The 18,069-nt window shown below is 38.6% G+C and overlaps 1 protein-coding gene across 4 annotated transcripts; it reads right to left on the bottom strand.

Moving 5' to 3' along the window:
* Positions 1–8,843: 8,843 nt before the first annotated feature.
* On the bottom strand, positions 8,844–16,725 carry LYPLA1 (lysophospholipase 1; the record flags this gene model as incomplete). Of its 4 annotated transcripts, none has more annotated exons than XM_079533946.1 (9): positions 8,844–8,897; positions 10,361–10,534; positions 10,945–11,046; positions 11,770–11,843; positions 12,549–12,619; positions 13,449–13,496; positions 14,784–14,849; positions 16,293–16,324; positions 16,657–16,725. In XM_079533946.1, 9 exons carry the CDS (start codon positions 16,723–16,725, stop codon positions 8,844–8,846), a joined length of 690 nt encoding a protein of 229 aa, XP_079390072.1. The 4 variants fall into 4 exon arrangements, with proteins under 4 accessions (XP_079390072.1, XP_079390073.1, XP_079390075.1 ...); XM_079533947.1 differs by having other exon boundaries at positions 10,361–10,495; XM_079533949.1 differs by lacking the exon at positions 10,945–11,046.
* Positions 16,726–18,069: the final 1,344 nt, after the last annotated feature.

Here is an 18,069-nt window from a genome sequence, read left to right as displayed (position 1 = left end):
AGCACTTCTCATTAAGCAGGGGGAAAATCCCTTCTTCCCTAGAGCCTGAAAGGTCTTTCAGAAGGTCTGCCTCGTGTAGTGTGTAGAGTGTGGAGGATTGTATCGTGGAGGATTTCAGATGGCAATTTTAGATGAGGTTCAGGACTCAGCTCTAATACAAAAGCAACGGAGACACAGCAGAAACCTTTACCTGAGCCCCACATTACACTGCAGGGTGCTAAATGGCTCCTGGTCTCCACGGTAGCCCAAGCCATGTCTGTGTTCAATTGGGATACAAACTGGTGAAATTTGATGTAAATCTATGATGTGCACCATCAGTTAACTTGTCCGTTAATTTATCTCCCTTAATTTTGTTGTTGAGAGAATAACAAACAAACAACAACACAGCTTCATTTAACTACTTTCACTGCATTTACTTCAAGAAAGCAGTCAGTATATCTGCAGGTTACATAAAGATGATATGCAGATTATCCACTGCTGAGATTCAGGAGGGTGTTCATACATGCCTCTAGACTCTATTATTAGGAAGCTTGCAATGCTGCAGATGTCTGTGTTGTAAACCAAGGGCTGGAAAACATGAACACTTTGGAGAAGAGGTAAGATGGGCACATCTTACACAAGACTCAGGAAAACAATGAGAACAAGGAGCCACTGCCATTGCAGCCACGTGCCATGTGCTTTGCAGCAAGACTGCTTTCAATTATGAAACTACATACAGACAGTTGCCTTTAAGGCACTTCTGCACAGCACTCAGTGCATATGATGGTCGCAGCATCTGCCACTAAAAGGCCTAGGCATACAAAGATATTATAGAAGTGATAAAATGTATTTGGGAGCTATGTGGCATCTTCCCAGAGGGTAGATCTAGTCCATGAACAGGACTAGCATAAAGAAACATTTTTCATTTGTTATGCACCCAAACAGGAAAACTAAGGCACATTCCTTTAGGAAAAACAAACAAACAAAAAAAAAAAAACACCACATATAAAGGACTACAACAATTCAGGTTTGGACAATTTTGTCTAGAGACAGTAACCTTGTACTCGTAATGATGAATTCAGGTTAAATTTTATGTTAACCTAAAATGAAATTTATCTTTTTTTTTTTTTTTTCCCTCACTACCAGATCAATGATAAAAGCAGTGCAGTGTATGCTATCAGCTGAGAGCTTTTGCTACACTGCACATCAAGTAAGTTCATCTGTGTTCTACAGTAGGTGCAAATTAGGTCAGGGATAACACTCAGAGATCTAGTCAGTATCATCAGATCTAGTCTAGACCTGTCAGTATGCTTACATTGAACATTTTAAGTTCTGAAATGAAGTCATCAAATATATTTTAGAAGAATACCTTATTCTATGGAAATATGTGGAAAACGTTCAAAAATGCAGATGAAATCTTAACACTCAAACTGTGTTAGATAAGGAAATTATGATTATAAATCAAATGCTACATAGCACTTATAAGAGGCAGCAGCAGGACTGTAAGGAGAAAACAAATCATACATTTAGCATCTAAAGTAAAAAAGTAGCAACAGGGAAATATAAGAATAACCAGATGGGAATGCATATGCTTTTCTTCAAACATCTGCATTAAAAGAAAACAAAATACAGCTCACATAACGGACTACCATTTTGATTCTGTAGCACACAAAACCACAGGTACTCCTACAATACTGGCATTTATGAGATAGCTTTCCTAACAGGGTGCACATATGAAAGGCTGTAGAAATCTACTGTATTCCTTTGTTATGAAACAGCATACTGAGAAATCAAGGGAAGATCAAACAGTAGCACACACAAAAAAACTTGTAATGAAGGATCTTTATGATGCACTTTAAATCTTCCATTTTCAAACTAGCAATCTGTATGGAAAAGCTCCTCTAATTAACTGTTAATGTAAGCATGCAAAATATAAAATTAACAGCATTCCACAGGATATTACAGAACAACAAATTATGTTCACTGTGCATCACCTTTTTATTTTAGCGCTGCCTGTAACAATGATTTAAGTCTATCAAAACAGAATTGTAACAGGTCTACATCAGTCAACAGATTTAGATCCTTGCTCTGCACAGAGGATGAACAATTAGTCCAATATTAGACACATCAGGGGATCTGTATCAAATTGAGTTTTGATGCCTCCTAAATGCAAGACTTTCCTCAAAACTTTCTGAAATGGTAACTTTTGTGTTGATTAGTTGTTTTTATTGTACTTCAGCAGATAGGATCCTTAATTTCCTTGTATAAGCTGTAGATTATAACGGTATGGCCTGAAGTTAGACCACGTTTTCAAATACAGGTGCTAGCAGTATCATTTAAAAATGCTATTCTCACTTTTCCCAACTGAAACCTGTAACTGGAGGCATTTATGTGTGAAAGTTTAAAATATTTAAGAAAACCTGTTGTATATATTTTTAAGGTTTTGTTATTAGACTGTCACTCAGATGAACTAGACTGTAAACCACTGACAGCCCTGCTCTCTGTTCTGGAGACTATTCTTTGCTAGAGATTCAAAATACTCCAGTCTTTTAAAGACTTTTCACCCCATGCTCTCATCATTTTAAGCACTACTTAGCAAAGCATTCCAAGTATAAGGTAATTCAAGAGTTTGCTCACATTCACAACCAGTGAACATTCACACTCTGACTTTCAAAGTCCATAATCTTTTTCTGTTATGTACAGAAGAAGCCTTTCAGAAATGCTGAACTGCCTTGAGGGAAAGCTAACTTGTCTACACAGAAAAGCTAAACCTCACACTTCGATGTCCGAAGTGAAGTTGACTACACCTGTGCAAACTGGCCAGGAGTTTTTAGAGATAAAAGGAGGTAACGTGTTGCTCTCTTCCAGTAACTAGAGCTGAAAGAAAACCATTACTTACTGATTTATTTTGTGGATGTCAAATTATGTTAGCACTTCAATTAAATCAGTTTTAATGAGTTACATCAAAGGTACGTTTCACTAAAAAGAGAATTAATAAAGCCTGTTGTTCCAAAGGCAAATGGCAATAATGTGAGCAGAAAGCAAAGAAAAAAGAAATCTTTTCTTCTACATCTATTCTTCTTCAAAGAATCCCATTTGCAAATGAGTTAACATTATGAAAATGATGTCACTTTCTTCATTTACTACACCTGTGGTCTCATACCATACTGGATAAAGTTTAATACATAAATTACACAGAATTGTAGGGGTTAGAAGGGACCTCTGGAGACCACGGAGTCCAACTTCCTTCCTAAAGCAGGTTCCCCACTTGTATAATCAATGGATATCAAGATGTTACAATCACAAAATAAACAAGAGAGTTAGGCAAAATGGACTATGATAACAAAAGAGAATAAATGGAAGGCTTACGCTTATGCTGGGCTCACCCACAAAACACCAGGAGGGATCTCCAGACGAGATCCTTCCCCACTGGTAGCCAGCTCTTAAATAGGTCTGGGAGGGGTGCAGCCAGGCTCCACCCCTTCCGGCAGCACAGCTGAATTGCCTTCATCTGTGCTCCTCTGGCTGGCTCATGGCTCGCCTCAGGTGATCAATCAGAGGTTCAGGCCATGACTCAGTAGTTCCCATACACCACTGTAGGTTGAACAGGAAAGCACCCAGGCAGATTTTGAGCATCTCCTGAGAAGCAGACTTCACAGCCTCTCTGGGCAGCCTGTTCCAGAGTGTTCTGTCACTCTCACAGTAAATTAGTGCTTTCTCACGTTCACATTAAACTTCCCGTGTTCCAGTTTGTGCCTATTTCCCCTTGTCCTGGCACTGGGCAGCACTGAAGAGTCTGACCCCACCATCTTGACACCCACTCTTCAGATATTATCAACATGGCCAACCTGTAGTCCACCTGAACACCCAGATCTTTCTCAGAGCTCCCCTCCAGTAGGTCAGCTGCCTACCCCATATCGATGCAGTCATTATTCTTCCCCAGGTGCAAGACTCTACATTCGCTCTTGTTGAACCTAAAGGTTCCTCTCTGCACAACTCTCCAGTCTGTCCAGGTCTCATTGAAAGGCAGTGCAGCCTTCTAATGTCAGGCACTCCTCCCAGCTTCCAATTACAAAGTAATAATAATAATAATTATTATTTACTATTATGCTAATTGTAGGCAACTTTTCTCCTCATGATTACTTAACTACAGAAAAGGATGTCAGGACTAAGAGTAAATGGACATTGAAAAATATCCCAAAAGTTTTCCATAAACATGAACTGACAAATTACTCTGTGCATTGTTACATCTTTACTGTTACTAGCTATGTTCTCATGTTGCCATTATATATTCACATATAGCACCGCATCTAATATGCATTTGCATACATTCATTAACTTCATAAATGTACTCCACTACGTTCTAGACATCAGTTTATGCAGACAAGCAGACTTTAATTAAAGTGCTGGTGGGTGAAGGTCAACTTTTACCACATGAAGGCCCTACTTCCTCTCAAGTTTCATCAAACGATCACTTCACAGCACGTCTTCCCAGATAATCTCCATGTTTTCTGTTGAGTTTACTTCATACTACATATACCACCAATCTGCCTCAAATATTAGTTAACCTGAAGAGCGTGTAACCCCAACTCCAACCTTAAATATGCTTCTTTAACAAAAATATTAAGTATATTAAGTATATACTTAATATTACATATGCTAAACCAAACAGAATTTCAGAAGCCTCCCTAACACTACAGAACCCCCCCAGAAAGGTCTAAAAGTACACAGTGAGAAGACTTTGCTATTTAGTGTCCTACTGTAAGAGTACTAAAAGATTTCTTTAATTTCCTCCATCTTTCAGCAAGCCAAATAAAAATTAACCTGGAATATGAAAAGTTTTTAAGTATTTAACATTCTCTCAAGGTAGCAAATAATAAACTAGCATTCTTTTTACTTTTGATAACTATAAATCATCATGCTTTTGTATTACATTATAGAATCACTCACACACTACTATGCAGTACATTTGCAATAGGCCTCTGAAGCACCTGCATGACAGCACATGAAAGCTCAGCTTCTGTCAAGTATGCATCGAAACAGTTGTAAACACTTGCCCACACCATCTTTATTTCACAAATGATAAAAACTGAAACATTTTACATTTTCCCTACTAAAGAAGTAATTTTCCAAGTTAGGATTCCTTGTCATAGATGAGCAAATTAAATTACATCTTAAATGTTTACATTAAATATAAATGGCTTATGCTTGATAACATAAAGAGCAAGTGCTCAGTATTTCTTCACAAAAACTTAAGATACACAGTGACACACTGGAACAAGTTGCCCAGTGAGGTTGTGGATGCCCCATCCCTGGAGGCATTCAAAACCAGGCTGGATATGGATCTGGGTAGCCTGGTCTAGTGGTTGGTGACCCTGCCCATGGCAGGTGGGTTGAAACAAGATGATCTTTGAGGTCCTTTTCAACCCAGGCCATTCTGTGATTCTATGATATGGCTTCATTAACACCTTCAAGATTGTTCTTAGTCACATCTGTTAACATAAATAGCATCCCTACATGAAAGATGCATCCTAATAACTTTAATGAAGTTCAGTGTAGCCCATCAGAGAGAACATGTTTTAATCAACAATTCTAGTATCAGCTACAGTATACAGTACCTTTTTTAATCAATCTACTGTGTTGTAATCATACAAGGCAGGAATAAGAAACCAAAGCACACAGCCCTCACCACAGCTGTACTTCAAGACTGGCTGAAAGACTTGGCTTATAATACATAACTTGATGCACTTATTTAAAAAATGAGCAACATATTCTAACAAGAAGTCAGACTTCTGACTTCACAAACCTGCAGCTGAATGTAAGTACCAGCTGAACTTGAAATGCGGTAGGGAGTTAGAAAACCCCAGAAAAAAACACTGACACTTTCATATCAAATGCTTTAACAGGTTAGACAGACATCATACCCTTTGGGGGAAGTTCAGTACTGCACAAATAAAATTAATTCTTGGCCAGTTTTAAATTGTAGCTTCTGAGAATGGGATCTTTATATTTAGAACACTGACAGCCCAACATCTCTGTTTTAATAGAAATCATAGAAATAAATACACTGGGCCAAGCTATCATTATACACACCAGTTATGACAACTGTCCCAGCATCAAATCACATCAGGCAGTGGTTAAGTTCAGCTACAGGATCATACACAGCTTTCCAAGTAGGTGGGAAATTAATAAAGTCAAGCCAGTAACTCTGGACACTGTATTATGGGAAGAGACAGGAGAGGCTTCAAATACATCCACAAAGTTTTCTCTAGTTTCTGAATTATTTAGGAACTTCTAAGTACAACATACACATCTTCCCCTGCAACACAAACATGAGGAAGGACTCTTCTTAGAAGACAGAAATTCAAATAAGTCATGACATTTACTTACATACATTTTGGTAACACAGCTCTTTGCGGTTTAAGTAAGCAGCAAAACAACGGTATAACAAGAAATCTTGTTATGATAGCCAGGTATAAGAATGCAATTACAATATTAAGCATTTATAGAAGAACATTTGAAAGCATCATGAAGAAAACAATTGAAGCTGACAGCTGAAAATGCAGAAGTACTAGAAACTGACTGCAAACTACGAACACAGTGCCTCAGAGAAAAGTGTTAAGATAGAATAAAGCTAGGAGTGATCTCACTTTAGCATCTTAAAAGTATTTTTTAAAATTATTCCAACAGAAGAAAAAAATGTCAAACAAGCAGACAGTTAGAAGATAAACAAGAGCAGAATGATGTTACTGAACAACTTACAAACAGCACAAGAAAACAGTACAGGAAAAAAAATCAGAAGCTCATATAGAACTTTGGAAACATGCCAATATTCAGGACATAGTTTAGACACAGAGGAATGAGTGGCCTTCTAAAATGTAGGGGCAACATACAGCTATGTTACCATGTTTGCAATTCAGCAGGACTGGAATATTAGCTAATGCAATTTGGGAATGACTCCAAGCTAGAAAATACTATTTTCTCAACAGAACATTGGCACAACTGCAATAACACTATGTTTCCTTCTGTGAAAAAAATTAGCTGAAAGACAAATTGGCAAATATATAGAACACAGTGACCAAGTAAAAAGACTAATTAAACTTCAAACTTGATACTTTCCTCAGCCACAGACAGAATTTCTAGAATTTTTCCAGTACAGTGAAAATAAATCATTTTTTAAGTTTTACATATTAAGAGATATTCAGTATATCAGAGAAGCTGGATTAGGAAAGTAAATTGGCTTCCTAAAAATGAAGTTCGATATATATGAAGAAAAGTACTAAAATCTCAGACATAGTGAATGTGTCAGGTTTCTGGCAGCAGCTATGTTAGAGACTGCAGTTCCCAATGTATATATATTTGTACTGGCAGATGCCTCTGATATAAATCCAAATGTTCTGTAAGAAGACCACTGATTAATTTGGCTGAGGAGTAAGTACCTTTTATGTAGGTATGAATCACAATGCTGACAAAACAGATCATCACGGATGCACTCAAGACAGGAACATTCTTTGCTTGCAAACATATTTTAGTATAGAACATTGTTATGCACCATATTATGTAGTAAAAACCATGGTGTCTTTTTTAAACATTAGGCACATGGTGATGGTCTATAAACTCTAAAGAACATCTACTTCAGAAAGTATATTACAAAATAAAATAAAAAAAAAAAAAAAGCTGTCCCACTGATTTCTGTAATCCAGAGCACTTTAGAATTGTAAGCTTCTGAAAGAAGAGACATTTTTTTATCTTGAAGATTTTTTCCCCCAATAGTAGTTCAGCATATTTTTAGGCTACAATAATGTAGGGAAATGCAAAATCATACAGTTGAAAATAAAGTAGTGTTCTTTTCCAGACAAATCTCAAGTGTCAGTATAAAGAAAAGAAAGTAGTAGATGGTAAGAATGTGTTACAGATGAGATTCAACAATATACAAAACTAAAAACTACACAGCTGCACTGTTTTCATTTAGTTACTCCAAAGCAGGCAGTAAAGTCAAAACTATATGCTGGAATAGCTCATGTAAAATACATCATCAACATTTCTATATAAATGAAAGCTACAATTTTGAAGTGTGAGGTGACTATTCAATATGAAAATAGGAATTTTAACCAAAACTCAAATTATTCCTATGCACTTCTTCAGAATTCTGTTCGAGTCAGCATTTGGCATAAATTTATAGTAATCCAAACTAAATGACAGCAGCATAGCAACAAATGATGGTCTAATGAGGAATGAGTGCCTTCATAATTTCCACAGTATCTACCTGTATGAAAACATTTAAAACTGAGGTGTTTTAAATGCAGGAAATATTTCTGCTGACTATAATAGTCATTCTAGAAGAAAAACCCTATTTGGAGCAACAATTAATGTTTAACATTTAAAGCTTTGTCCTCAGTAACATTTATTCTACAATCATATGCTCACTTTGTTACATGTTGTGCACTTTATACATCCATTACATACACAAAATGTTTTAATTTGTTTTCAACGAGTACTAACAAATCATGTCTCAAGTATACCAAACTGGTCACATTTATGTTGCTCACATAAGTTTAGTCTTTGATTGTACAAATAGTTTAAAATTCTGCAATCAAAAGTCTTAAAATAGTTACATTCAGGTTACATTCTATCACTGTTACCTAGCTGCATCATTTTTCAATCCCATCAGAGGATGATCAATACTACAAAGATTATCATTTCTCACATATGTGTACAATTTACTCCTTGTCTTAAGTATAAATTTGCAACACAGTAGTAACACTGCAGGTACAGAAGTAATGCTTTCTTATCAGGCATGTGAAAAGACTAACTCTACCACAGTTGATGCTGGTGTTTGTGTAGAAGGCTTCTCACGTGTCATTTCAGTCTATGGGAGGTAGATGTTTGTCTATGAACTGTTTTATATCCATCATCTCCTGCTCAAAGATAAAGGTACATATTAGTTAAGTTCCTTGCTAAATACATTCACTAAATAATGTTTCAAAATTTCAGTTCTTGTGGGCAGCTGGGCAAAGAATATTGAGTGTTTCATTAGTTATTTGACATGATTTAATTACTTGGCACACAACAAGTCAGTGCTGTTAACTCTTCAAGGCACTAAACGTATCTTTACTCACAAATGCTTAAAATACAAAAAAAAAGAGCAAAGGTCACCTTCTCTGACTTTCTCTATTACATATTAATCATGTGCACTGAATAGCACCAGGTTGAGGCTGGATTGGATTTGAAGGTAGCTAAAGCTGTAGCTTCATGAAAAGCCAGCAGCTCCTCCTCTTAGCCAAACTGCTTTACCTGCCTGATGCTTCTTCCTTCAGTTCAGAGAAGCAATTAAGTGAATTAGGCTGCAAAACCAATCCACGTTAAAAAATAATTTATTTTCTGGAAGTTTTGTAACTACATCAGCTCCTTCATCAGAACACACAATAGGAGTACGTGATAATAGATATTTACGCAAGTGTAGAAAATACATGAGGTTATGGCCCCAAAATTATAAATTATGAAAAAAATAGATCACATGGTACTAAGTGTTGTAAAAAAGAGCACATATTTACACATTTGCATGACAACTCCATGTTTTTACTGCCTAAATGCAATAAAACTGCATAAATATCCCAAAAACTTTCTTCAAGAGATGCAGCAATCCAAATTAAGAAAGTTACTGCTACAGACAAGTGGAAGACCTGTTCCTTGTCACCTCTTCTAACTCCTATCATTTACTTTGTGTACATTCAGATGTTTCAACTCACTAAAGCAGCAAAACTTATGCCAGTAATCTTTACTATTTTTGCAAATTAAAATAGTTCAAAGAAATCTCTCATCAGCTCCAGAGCTAGTATTGGAGGAGAGCACCAAAAAGTCATGAGCAGAAGGAACTAGTCCACCTTTTTCTGGCAGTTGCAAGCTATTATTAAATCAGCTCAATTGTTTGCTGAGCCAGAGCCATAAACACATGTTTTGTGGCTGCCACTTCCCTACTATCAACCCTCCTTGAACATTTTTCTGATGTCTCCATTCAAAACCACACAAAATTCTCCTCAAAATATCAAGTTGCACTGGTGCTGTGAGAATTCAGTCTGCCTTCTAATTCAGTAATTATTAATGTGATTAATACAGCTTAGGAAAAAAAAAAAAAATTGTTTTACAGTTCAGCCAGCCCAGTCCCAAAAATACAGTCCTCTGAGGAATTTCCCACTGGTCATATAAACTTTTCCCTTGGATGTTTTTTCAGACAGGCATTCAATATTATAGCTATTCAGTAAAATAAGTCAGTAGCATTATGTGCTTTTAATTGATAAAGATAAAATTTGAAAGCCCTAGAATTGTTTTGAGGAAAAAATAAAACCATACTTAGCTAAAATATTTATATTAAGAACATTACCTCAATACATGAACTATGCATCATGCCAGAGTAAGTTCTGAAGGTTATATTGGCTGGATTTATCATACTCTTTAGCTTCTCAACAGTAAGAGAACCAAACATTAAAGGAACAAGTGGGTCACAGTCCCCATGGCACTGAAGAACAGGAATCTCCTTATTGACACCAACAGCACCCTGTCAGGGGTGAGAAGAGAAGGAGGAGAAAGTAAGCAGGGTAACTTCAATATCTCTGGGAGAAAATAATCCCAGGGCACTACTCCTTATGGTGTGACAAAGTGAATTCTGAAGGGGGAATAAAAAACAATGAACAAGAAGTCCTGCAAAACAAAATTGACACTGATTTCAGAACAGTTCTTAAAACATATGATTTCATATGAAAGTCATGTTAAGCAAAAGTAAACTGCTGAGTACTTCTTCAATTCCCCTTCTTGCTAGAATTTAAACCCCCAGTGCCCTACTCTGAGAATTGCTGAGTTATCCAGCTGCAGCTAATACTCAGTAATACTAATTCCTGCACAAGACACAATCTTCAGGTATACTCATTCTGCCAGTGCTAAACTGCTTCAGAAAGAATAAATAAATACCTGAACAAAAGAGGAACGCAGAGGAAGCCAACAGCTGAGAGCTACAACACCTGCTAACTTTTGATGCGTTGTAAGAGCTGTATACAATGATAAAGCTCCACCCTAAAATAAACAGATTCGTATTAGAATGGTGAAGGTAATGTTATTTGTAAGCTTTGTTTCACAATCTTTGGTTTCTCCTTTAAAGAACTTTTTCTATTCCAATTTATTCTTCCTTAGAATCAATACTAAAAGCAGTATTCTTATATGCACTTGTTGTGCTTTTTTTTTTTCCCTTCAAGCTCATGTGATCAATTCACAAGTAAAACAGAAAATGTACCACAACTGACAGCTGAAACCCAAGCAAGAAATAAAGCAGTGTCACTCATGACAGCATCATCTCAAGTTTAATATTTCAATTCACTTCAACACAGACTACAGAGTTGATCTACGGACCTAATAGGTCTGTAGAATATTGGCCAATTAGGATATTTTAGAAGTACAAATGATGGAAATATATTTCCCTAACAAATCCAGACCATGAAATATCTATCACATTAAAAGTAGATTAAAATGCTAGCAAGATGTTAAAGAAAAAAGATTTTCATACAGCACTACAGAAGGTACATACATAACTAATAACTTGCTATTAATTTCAGTAACTTTTTTCCACAAGTTCATTTGTCAGTGAAAATTAATTATTTACATAAACTTTGGTTATTCAGGCAAAGAGAAACTGACACCTCAAAATGTCAGAAGCAACAGACACCCATTCAACTTTGGATTTCCCACATTAGGAAAGCTAAGCTGTTCCCCTAGAAGAAGATGGTTCTAACTATACCTTACCTGAGAAAAGCCTCCCAGAATAATTCGATTGGAAGGAATTCCATTTTTCACTTCTTGATCTATGAGAGCTTTAACTGCAACACAAAGGCCAGTAATTAAAATGCACTCTGTTCTGTAGAAAGTCTAGGAGAGGAGAGAGACCACCTCCCTGTCTGGATGAGGAGCTGTGAGATATGGTTTAGTAGTTTGTGGTAGCAGTGGTAATGAGAAGACAGTTGGACGAGATGATCTTACAGGTCATTTCCAACCTTGTGATTCTATGATTCTCTAATGCCAACATAAAGCTCATGAGAGAAAAACCTTGTCTGCTATACAATAACAAAGTACCAAAAATCTAGGATGCAATCAAAAATTCCAGTACCACTATATAACTTCTAACCAGGAAAACATGCAAGGAAGTCTTCTACTGCCTGGAAAATGGTATTGTGTTCTAACTATCCAGCATGACAAATGAATGCCCATATACCTCTAAATTGCTATGCTATCCAGAAGGATATCTTAAAAGGGAAGAACAAAAATAAGCATACAGGCTTCCTTGTCTGTTTCATCTTTGAAGGTTTAAAATGTATGAAGTGTTTTCACTCATGAACTGCCTACTTAGTCATGAAGCTTAAAAAAAAAAAAAAAAAAAAAAAAGCTAAATTTAGATACAGTGCATCCATATTACCTTTCCTAACAATTTTGTCTTCTTTAATCTAATAGGCTCTTCCAGACTAATCACTAGCTCCTAACAATACGTGGAAGTACTTTCAAGACTGAAAAAGTATTCCTAAACATACCATTCTCTGCTGCCTTTTTGATCCCAACTTCATCTTCCTGCGAATCTGGAGAAAGTCCAACGATATCAAACCTTACAAAAATATCAACAAGAGCATTACTCATTAGAGCATCCATTCCACTACTTTAAAGCACAACACTGAGATACTTTCCAAACTAGAATGCTTGCTGGCTGACATAGTTCAGATCAATTACCCACAATTTCCAAGAAATCAGGAACAATAAAATGCTTGACCTAAAATGTTTGCTAATTTGCTAAAATACTTGAGGCAACAAAGTTTTTGAGAGCTTTGCTTTCTTCTGTCATTTACTGCAGATTAAACAGCACGGTTTTGATATTTGCTCCAAAAACATCAGCAGGGACTTAAATTTAACCATCACGCATGCAAAATTAAAATACTGTTTGAAGAAACAAACTCAAGTTACTTCAAGAGCAGAAAAAAATCACGAGGGCTTGCTTAAGAACGCTGAAACTACTATATTTTTCCTTCTTCAGAATGGATGTTCTAAAGAACAGTTGCTAGACATCCTAATTCTACTGATGCACTAAATATTGCTCACTTAGTAGCAATGGCATTTATATTCAAACCTCTGCTACTACTGACCACAAATCCATATACAACGCAGACTATAGATTATAGATGTAAAATTAGATTATTTTTTTCATGTAGTTTAATACATGCAGATTAGAACTGAGAATAACCATTACCACACATACACAGAAAACTGCAGTATACTTTGAGAGCCCTTTTATAGAAGGAAACTGAAGCAAAAAGCTTTTAATACTTCCATCCAATTAAAAGAAGCCATTCAGAATGTTCCAGATTTTTAATTAAGAACAGTGAGCTCAGACTTCTAGATATCTTTTGAATCAAACTGTTTGCAGCTTAATAAATACTCACCATGATGGCATAGCCATGTTCATGTTTAAAGTAACCGGCATAAATGGCCTAAGAATGAGAATGAACAACATTGATGTAAGGTACATGCTGAAATTTAATTATGCAGATGCAGTTATGTCATTGAATTACATCTCTCTTTTTCTTCCAAACCATAATTAACACTAGCTACCCTGTAGTGTGTCTTCAACTAATCTCCCTTGAAATCAGTCTCTCCAAACACATTTATTATTCAGGGCTGACCTTTGCTTGGAGATCAGGCAAAACATTAACGGGCTGTTTCATATATACACCCACACATGGAAAATACAAGCATATATATGTTCCATGTAGCTATTTCTAAATAAGACTTGTATATCACAGTTCCACAGACAGGCTCAGTGGATGAAGGCAACATACACAGCATCAGCAAACCTAACAATCAGCAAAATGCAGCATAATGGCAGAGCCTAGCCACACCTGTTCCCCTCAGCAGCAGAAGATGCTTAAGCAATGCCTGACTCCATTCAAAGACTCATTCCCACCCTCATGCTGCTGCTGTACGGCATCTTCTCAGATAACTTCACTTGACTGCATGAGGAATCAAATGTGGCAGTTTTAATCAACTGAAACAGAGGAACATAAAGTCTGCAGGGAAGACTGAAAGGAGACAAAGGGCAATTAAAGAGAACAGCTTGCTTTCTTATTGCTGTTAGAGAAGAAGAAAATCTGATTTTTGTATTAAAGTAAACTAAAAGCATTAAGATTCATTATAGATTCATTATATATTCAGATAGATTCATAATACATCTAGGATTATTTACTGACTCCTCACCCTGCTCAGTACTTCAGTTCCCAAATTGCAAAGAGAGCCCCAAAATGCATTATTTGCAGAAGATATAAGAATATCCTGTGAAACTCTGAAATGCTCTATATGTAACATGGAAATTGCAACTACTATACACACTCAGGTTTAAGACATGTATGTGCATAATGCAAAGTTTATTTAATGGTGAATAAAACAAAACATTATTCCTTGTTAAGAATGGCTTGTAATGAGTGACAGGGGGTGAGGAGATACCTCAATCAGGTGAAAGCATAAAGTCAAAACAATCTAACTTTATATCTAGAGATTTTCAATTTGTTTTCAGCCTGAATGAGTAAAAAAAGCAAAAATGAATGCAATTTTGTCCAAACGTTCCTAAAAAGCAACAAAATATTTAATAGAATCAAAACTGTTTTCAGCGTCTTTTTAGTTAAAAGTTATAGCCATCCCAAATTCCATGCAATTCATCATCCGCACAAGTACCTCAGTATTGAACTACAGAAAAGATGAAACAAGAAAAGTTACAAACTTACGCGTGTGGGCAAATGTATTTTACATGGGGGCTTTTGATACCTGCAAGTGCTTCTGACCATCCATGCCTGTTAACAAAAAACACATTGTACGTCGTTTATGTACTAGCTCAGCTCCTGTGTTTATCTTGCTGAAACTACACAGCACATATAAAAATGCTGAATAAGGTCAATATTTCTAGAACTGTACAGATAGTCCAATATGCTATGAATACATTACTAAATGTAAAGGTTTATCCTGCTTCTGAGTATTTGTTGCGTATATACAGCCAGGGACACTTTATCTAATTTTATCTAGACTATCACAGTTGTGTCACAGCTGCAGAAATACCGCTTAGGCTCTGTTTAAAGCCTGCTCTTTACCTGGCTGGATTTAACAGCTTCGGCACTACAACATATGAACATATGAATGTGTACTGCTTCCAGACTCAGCACTGGCACAGAGTTCACTGTGCTGCTTCTGCAGAGTTAAGGCAGCTTTTTTCCACAGGCAGCCTTCTCATTTTTGACTGCATCTATTGATGTCGGAGAGAAGAAAACCAACACCTAAGCACGGACCATGTAGAGCCAACTCAATCAAACCAGGCATGCTGACTTCGGATAGCCTGCATGCTCTCAGAATCAGGCAGTTTTTCAAATCTCAAGCATATGCTGCATGAAAGCACAGAGCCCAAGGTTTGCCCAGGACATGGGCCATCAAGCTTCCTAGAAACCAGGTAATTGGAATCACTATTTAAATTAAGAGCTCAGTGAGATTCACGCTAGGGCTGAACTACACTTGTACACAACTGGACCCAAAGCCGAATCTGCGCATAACTGCTGGCTGTGTCTGTACTTTTCTTCAAACATTCAACAGTCACTGGATTTCCTGACTTCTCTCATTATTCAGCACCCCTAACTCACTCAGCACACTGGATAACAAAGAGACATTTCTAAAGAGAAGACACCTGTAACAAACTCAGTGACATAGCTGAATTTACTCAACCAACAGCAGACCAGCCATAACACCCTGTTTTCAGTATCATCCTAAAAAGTTAATGCATACTGCATGAAGTGAAGGCGGTTTCAAACACATAGAGTGCACAGGCATTTGAAATCCAGGCTGGAGATGGCAACCTGCTTCCTACCAGTACAAAATATGTTACTAACAAAGAGTGGGTGATCTGACTCGCAGAGTGTTAATAATAAAGCACAAAAGACCAAAGAAGGATCTAAAGGAAAAAGATGACTGAGAAGACCTGGTTAGATTTAAAAAATCGGATATTTTTTTTCTTTTAGCCACGTGTAAAGACTAATTTGACAAACGGCAAAAACCACATCGCATAAACATGCACGCTGACTCTCTGTGTTGCACGCTTTCTTCAGATTTTGACAATCGTGCAGTCAGCCGAGCGGATGCAGCAAAGTACGAAGTTTAAGCAACTTTCAGCGGCTCCCATCTCTAAGGCACGCAACCTCACACCCGGAACCCTTCACAGCTACAGGCAGGCATTAACACATCGATATACACACCCGGTATCTCCCAGTCCGTGAAGAAAAATCACCTAGGAAAAATAAAATCGCGCTATAAGACAACTTCAAGAAAGCGAGAGCCCCGGGCTGCAGCCCCCGCCCCACCGCCCGCAGGAGGCACCCAAAGCGCCGCGCGGCACCACGCCCGCTTTCCACCGCGACCTTTCCAGCACCAGGCGAAGGGGACCCGTGGCGCTGCGCGGGCCTTTCACCGCCCGCTCTCAGCAGGGCCCGGCCTCGCCGCGGCGTCACCCCCAGGCCGCCGCCGCCCCCGGCCCGGCGGAGAACAAAGCGGGGCGGGGGCCGCCGCCCGTCAGGGTTCCCGAAACCTTCGTTGTCTCGCCCACTTCCCGCCCGGACTCACGGCGGCCGTCGCCTTCCTGGCGGCCGGGACGATGGCGGGGAGCGGCGCCGACATGTTGTTGCCGCACATACACCGGACTGCCGGGCGGCCGCGGGACTACGGCCAGCGGCGGGAGGCGGGGCGGGGCGGGGCGGTGGCCGGGGGCGGGGCTGTTCCCGCCGTCACCGCCCCGATTGGCTGCGGTGGGGTTGGCGGGAGACCGGGGCGGCGCAGGGGAAGCGCTGCTGGGTGCTGGCAGCTCGGAGGGAAGGCAGCGCTGGGCTTCTTCAGATTCTACACAGCTGCTTCTGCTTTGGGGTTTGCAGCAATTACGAAGGGATTTTGCATGGAGGAAAGGGTGTTAGCCGATGTTTGGCTGAACGTGAGCCAGCAGTATGCCCAAGTGGCCAAGAAGGCCAATGGCATCTTGGAGTGTGTCAGAAGTAGTGCAGCTAGCACGAGCAGGGAAGTGATTGTAGTCAGCTTTGGTGAGGCTATGTGTCGAGTACTGTGTTCGGTTTTGGGCCCCTCACTACATGACACCGAGGCCCTGGAGTGTGTCCAGAGAAGGGCAGTGAAGCTGTGAAGGACCTGGAGCACAAGTCTGATGGGGAGCAGCTGATAGAACTGGGGTTGTTCAGTCTGGAGAAGAGAGGACTCAGAGGAGACCTTATCCACTCTCTACAACTCCCTGAAAGGAGGTTATGGTGAGGTGGAGGTCGGCCTTTTCTCCCAGGTAGCAGTGAGTGGATGAGAGGGAATGGCCTCATGTTGCACAGGGGAGGTTCGTGTTGGATATTAGAAACAACTTATTTTCAGAAAGAGTGCTGAGGTATTGGAACATGCTGCCCATGGAGTGGTGGAGTCACCGTCCTTGGAGGTATTCAAGGCACTGAGGGACATGGTTAGTGGGCATGGTGTGGATGGCTTGATGGTTGGATTACATGTTCTTAGTGGTCTTTTCCAACCTTAATAATTCTATGACTGAACTGTCTTTCACCTTTAAAACTAGCTTTCAATGGGCTTTCAAATCTGAGTGTCTGCCAGATTACGCTATCATGTCTGCCACTTGACTATTTCTTATAAAAATCCATTTTTGTGCTTTGAAAGGCTTGGGGAGAAAGGAAATCTCAATGTTCTTTAGTGGAGTAATAGCAAATACTAAGTCACGGGAACCAGGAAAAACAGCAAAAAACAAAACAAAACAAAAACCCCGAAACAACAGCAGGCAACACTGTTGGACAGAACTCATTTGTCCCTGTCAGATCAGATGCTTGCATCAGTGAATTGTGGTTTATGGCCAAAGAGTGAATGCCTCTTATTCATTTGTTCATTCCAAGAACTCATACAAGCTCCGAATTAGTATGGTTAACACACTGCTGCAAGAATGAAATGTTTTGTCTTCTGTTTCATGCATCTTTGTCAGATACTTCC

The sequence above is a fragment of the Tetrao urogallus genome (genome assembly GCF_951394365.1).
Source record: "Tetrao urogallus genome assembly, chromosome: 3".
NCBI lineage: Eukaryota > Metazoa > Chordata > Aves > Galliformes > Phasianidae > Tetrao > Tetrao urogallus.
The sequence above is the reverse complement of the archived record's forward strand: the minus strand, read 5'-3'. Positions and strand labels throughout refer to the sequence as shown.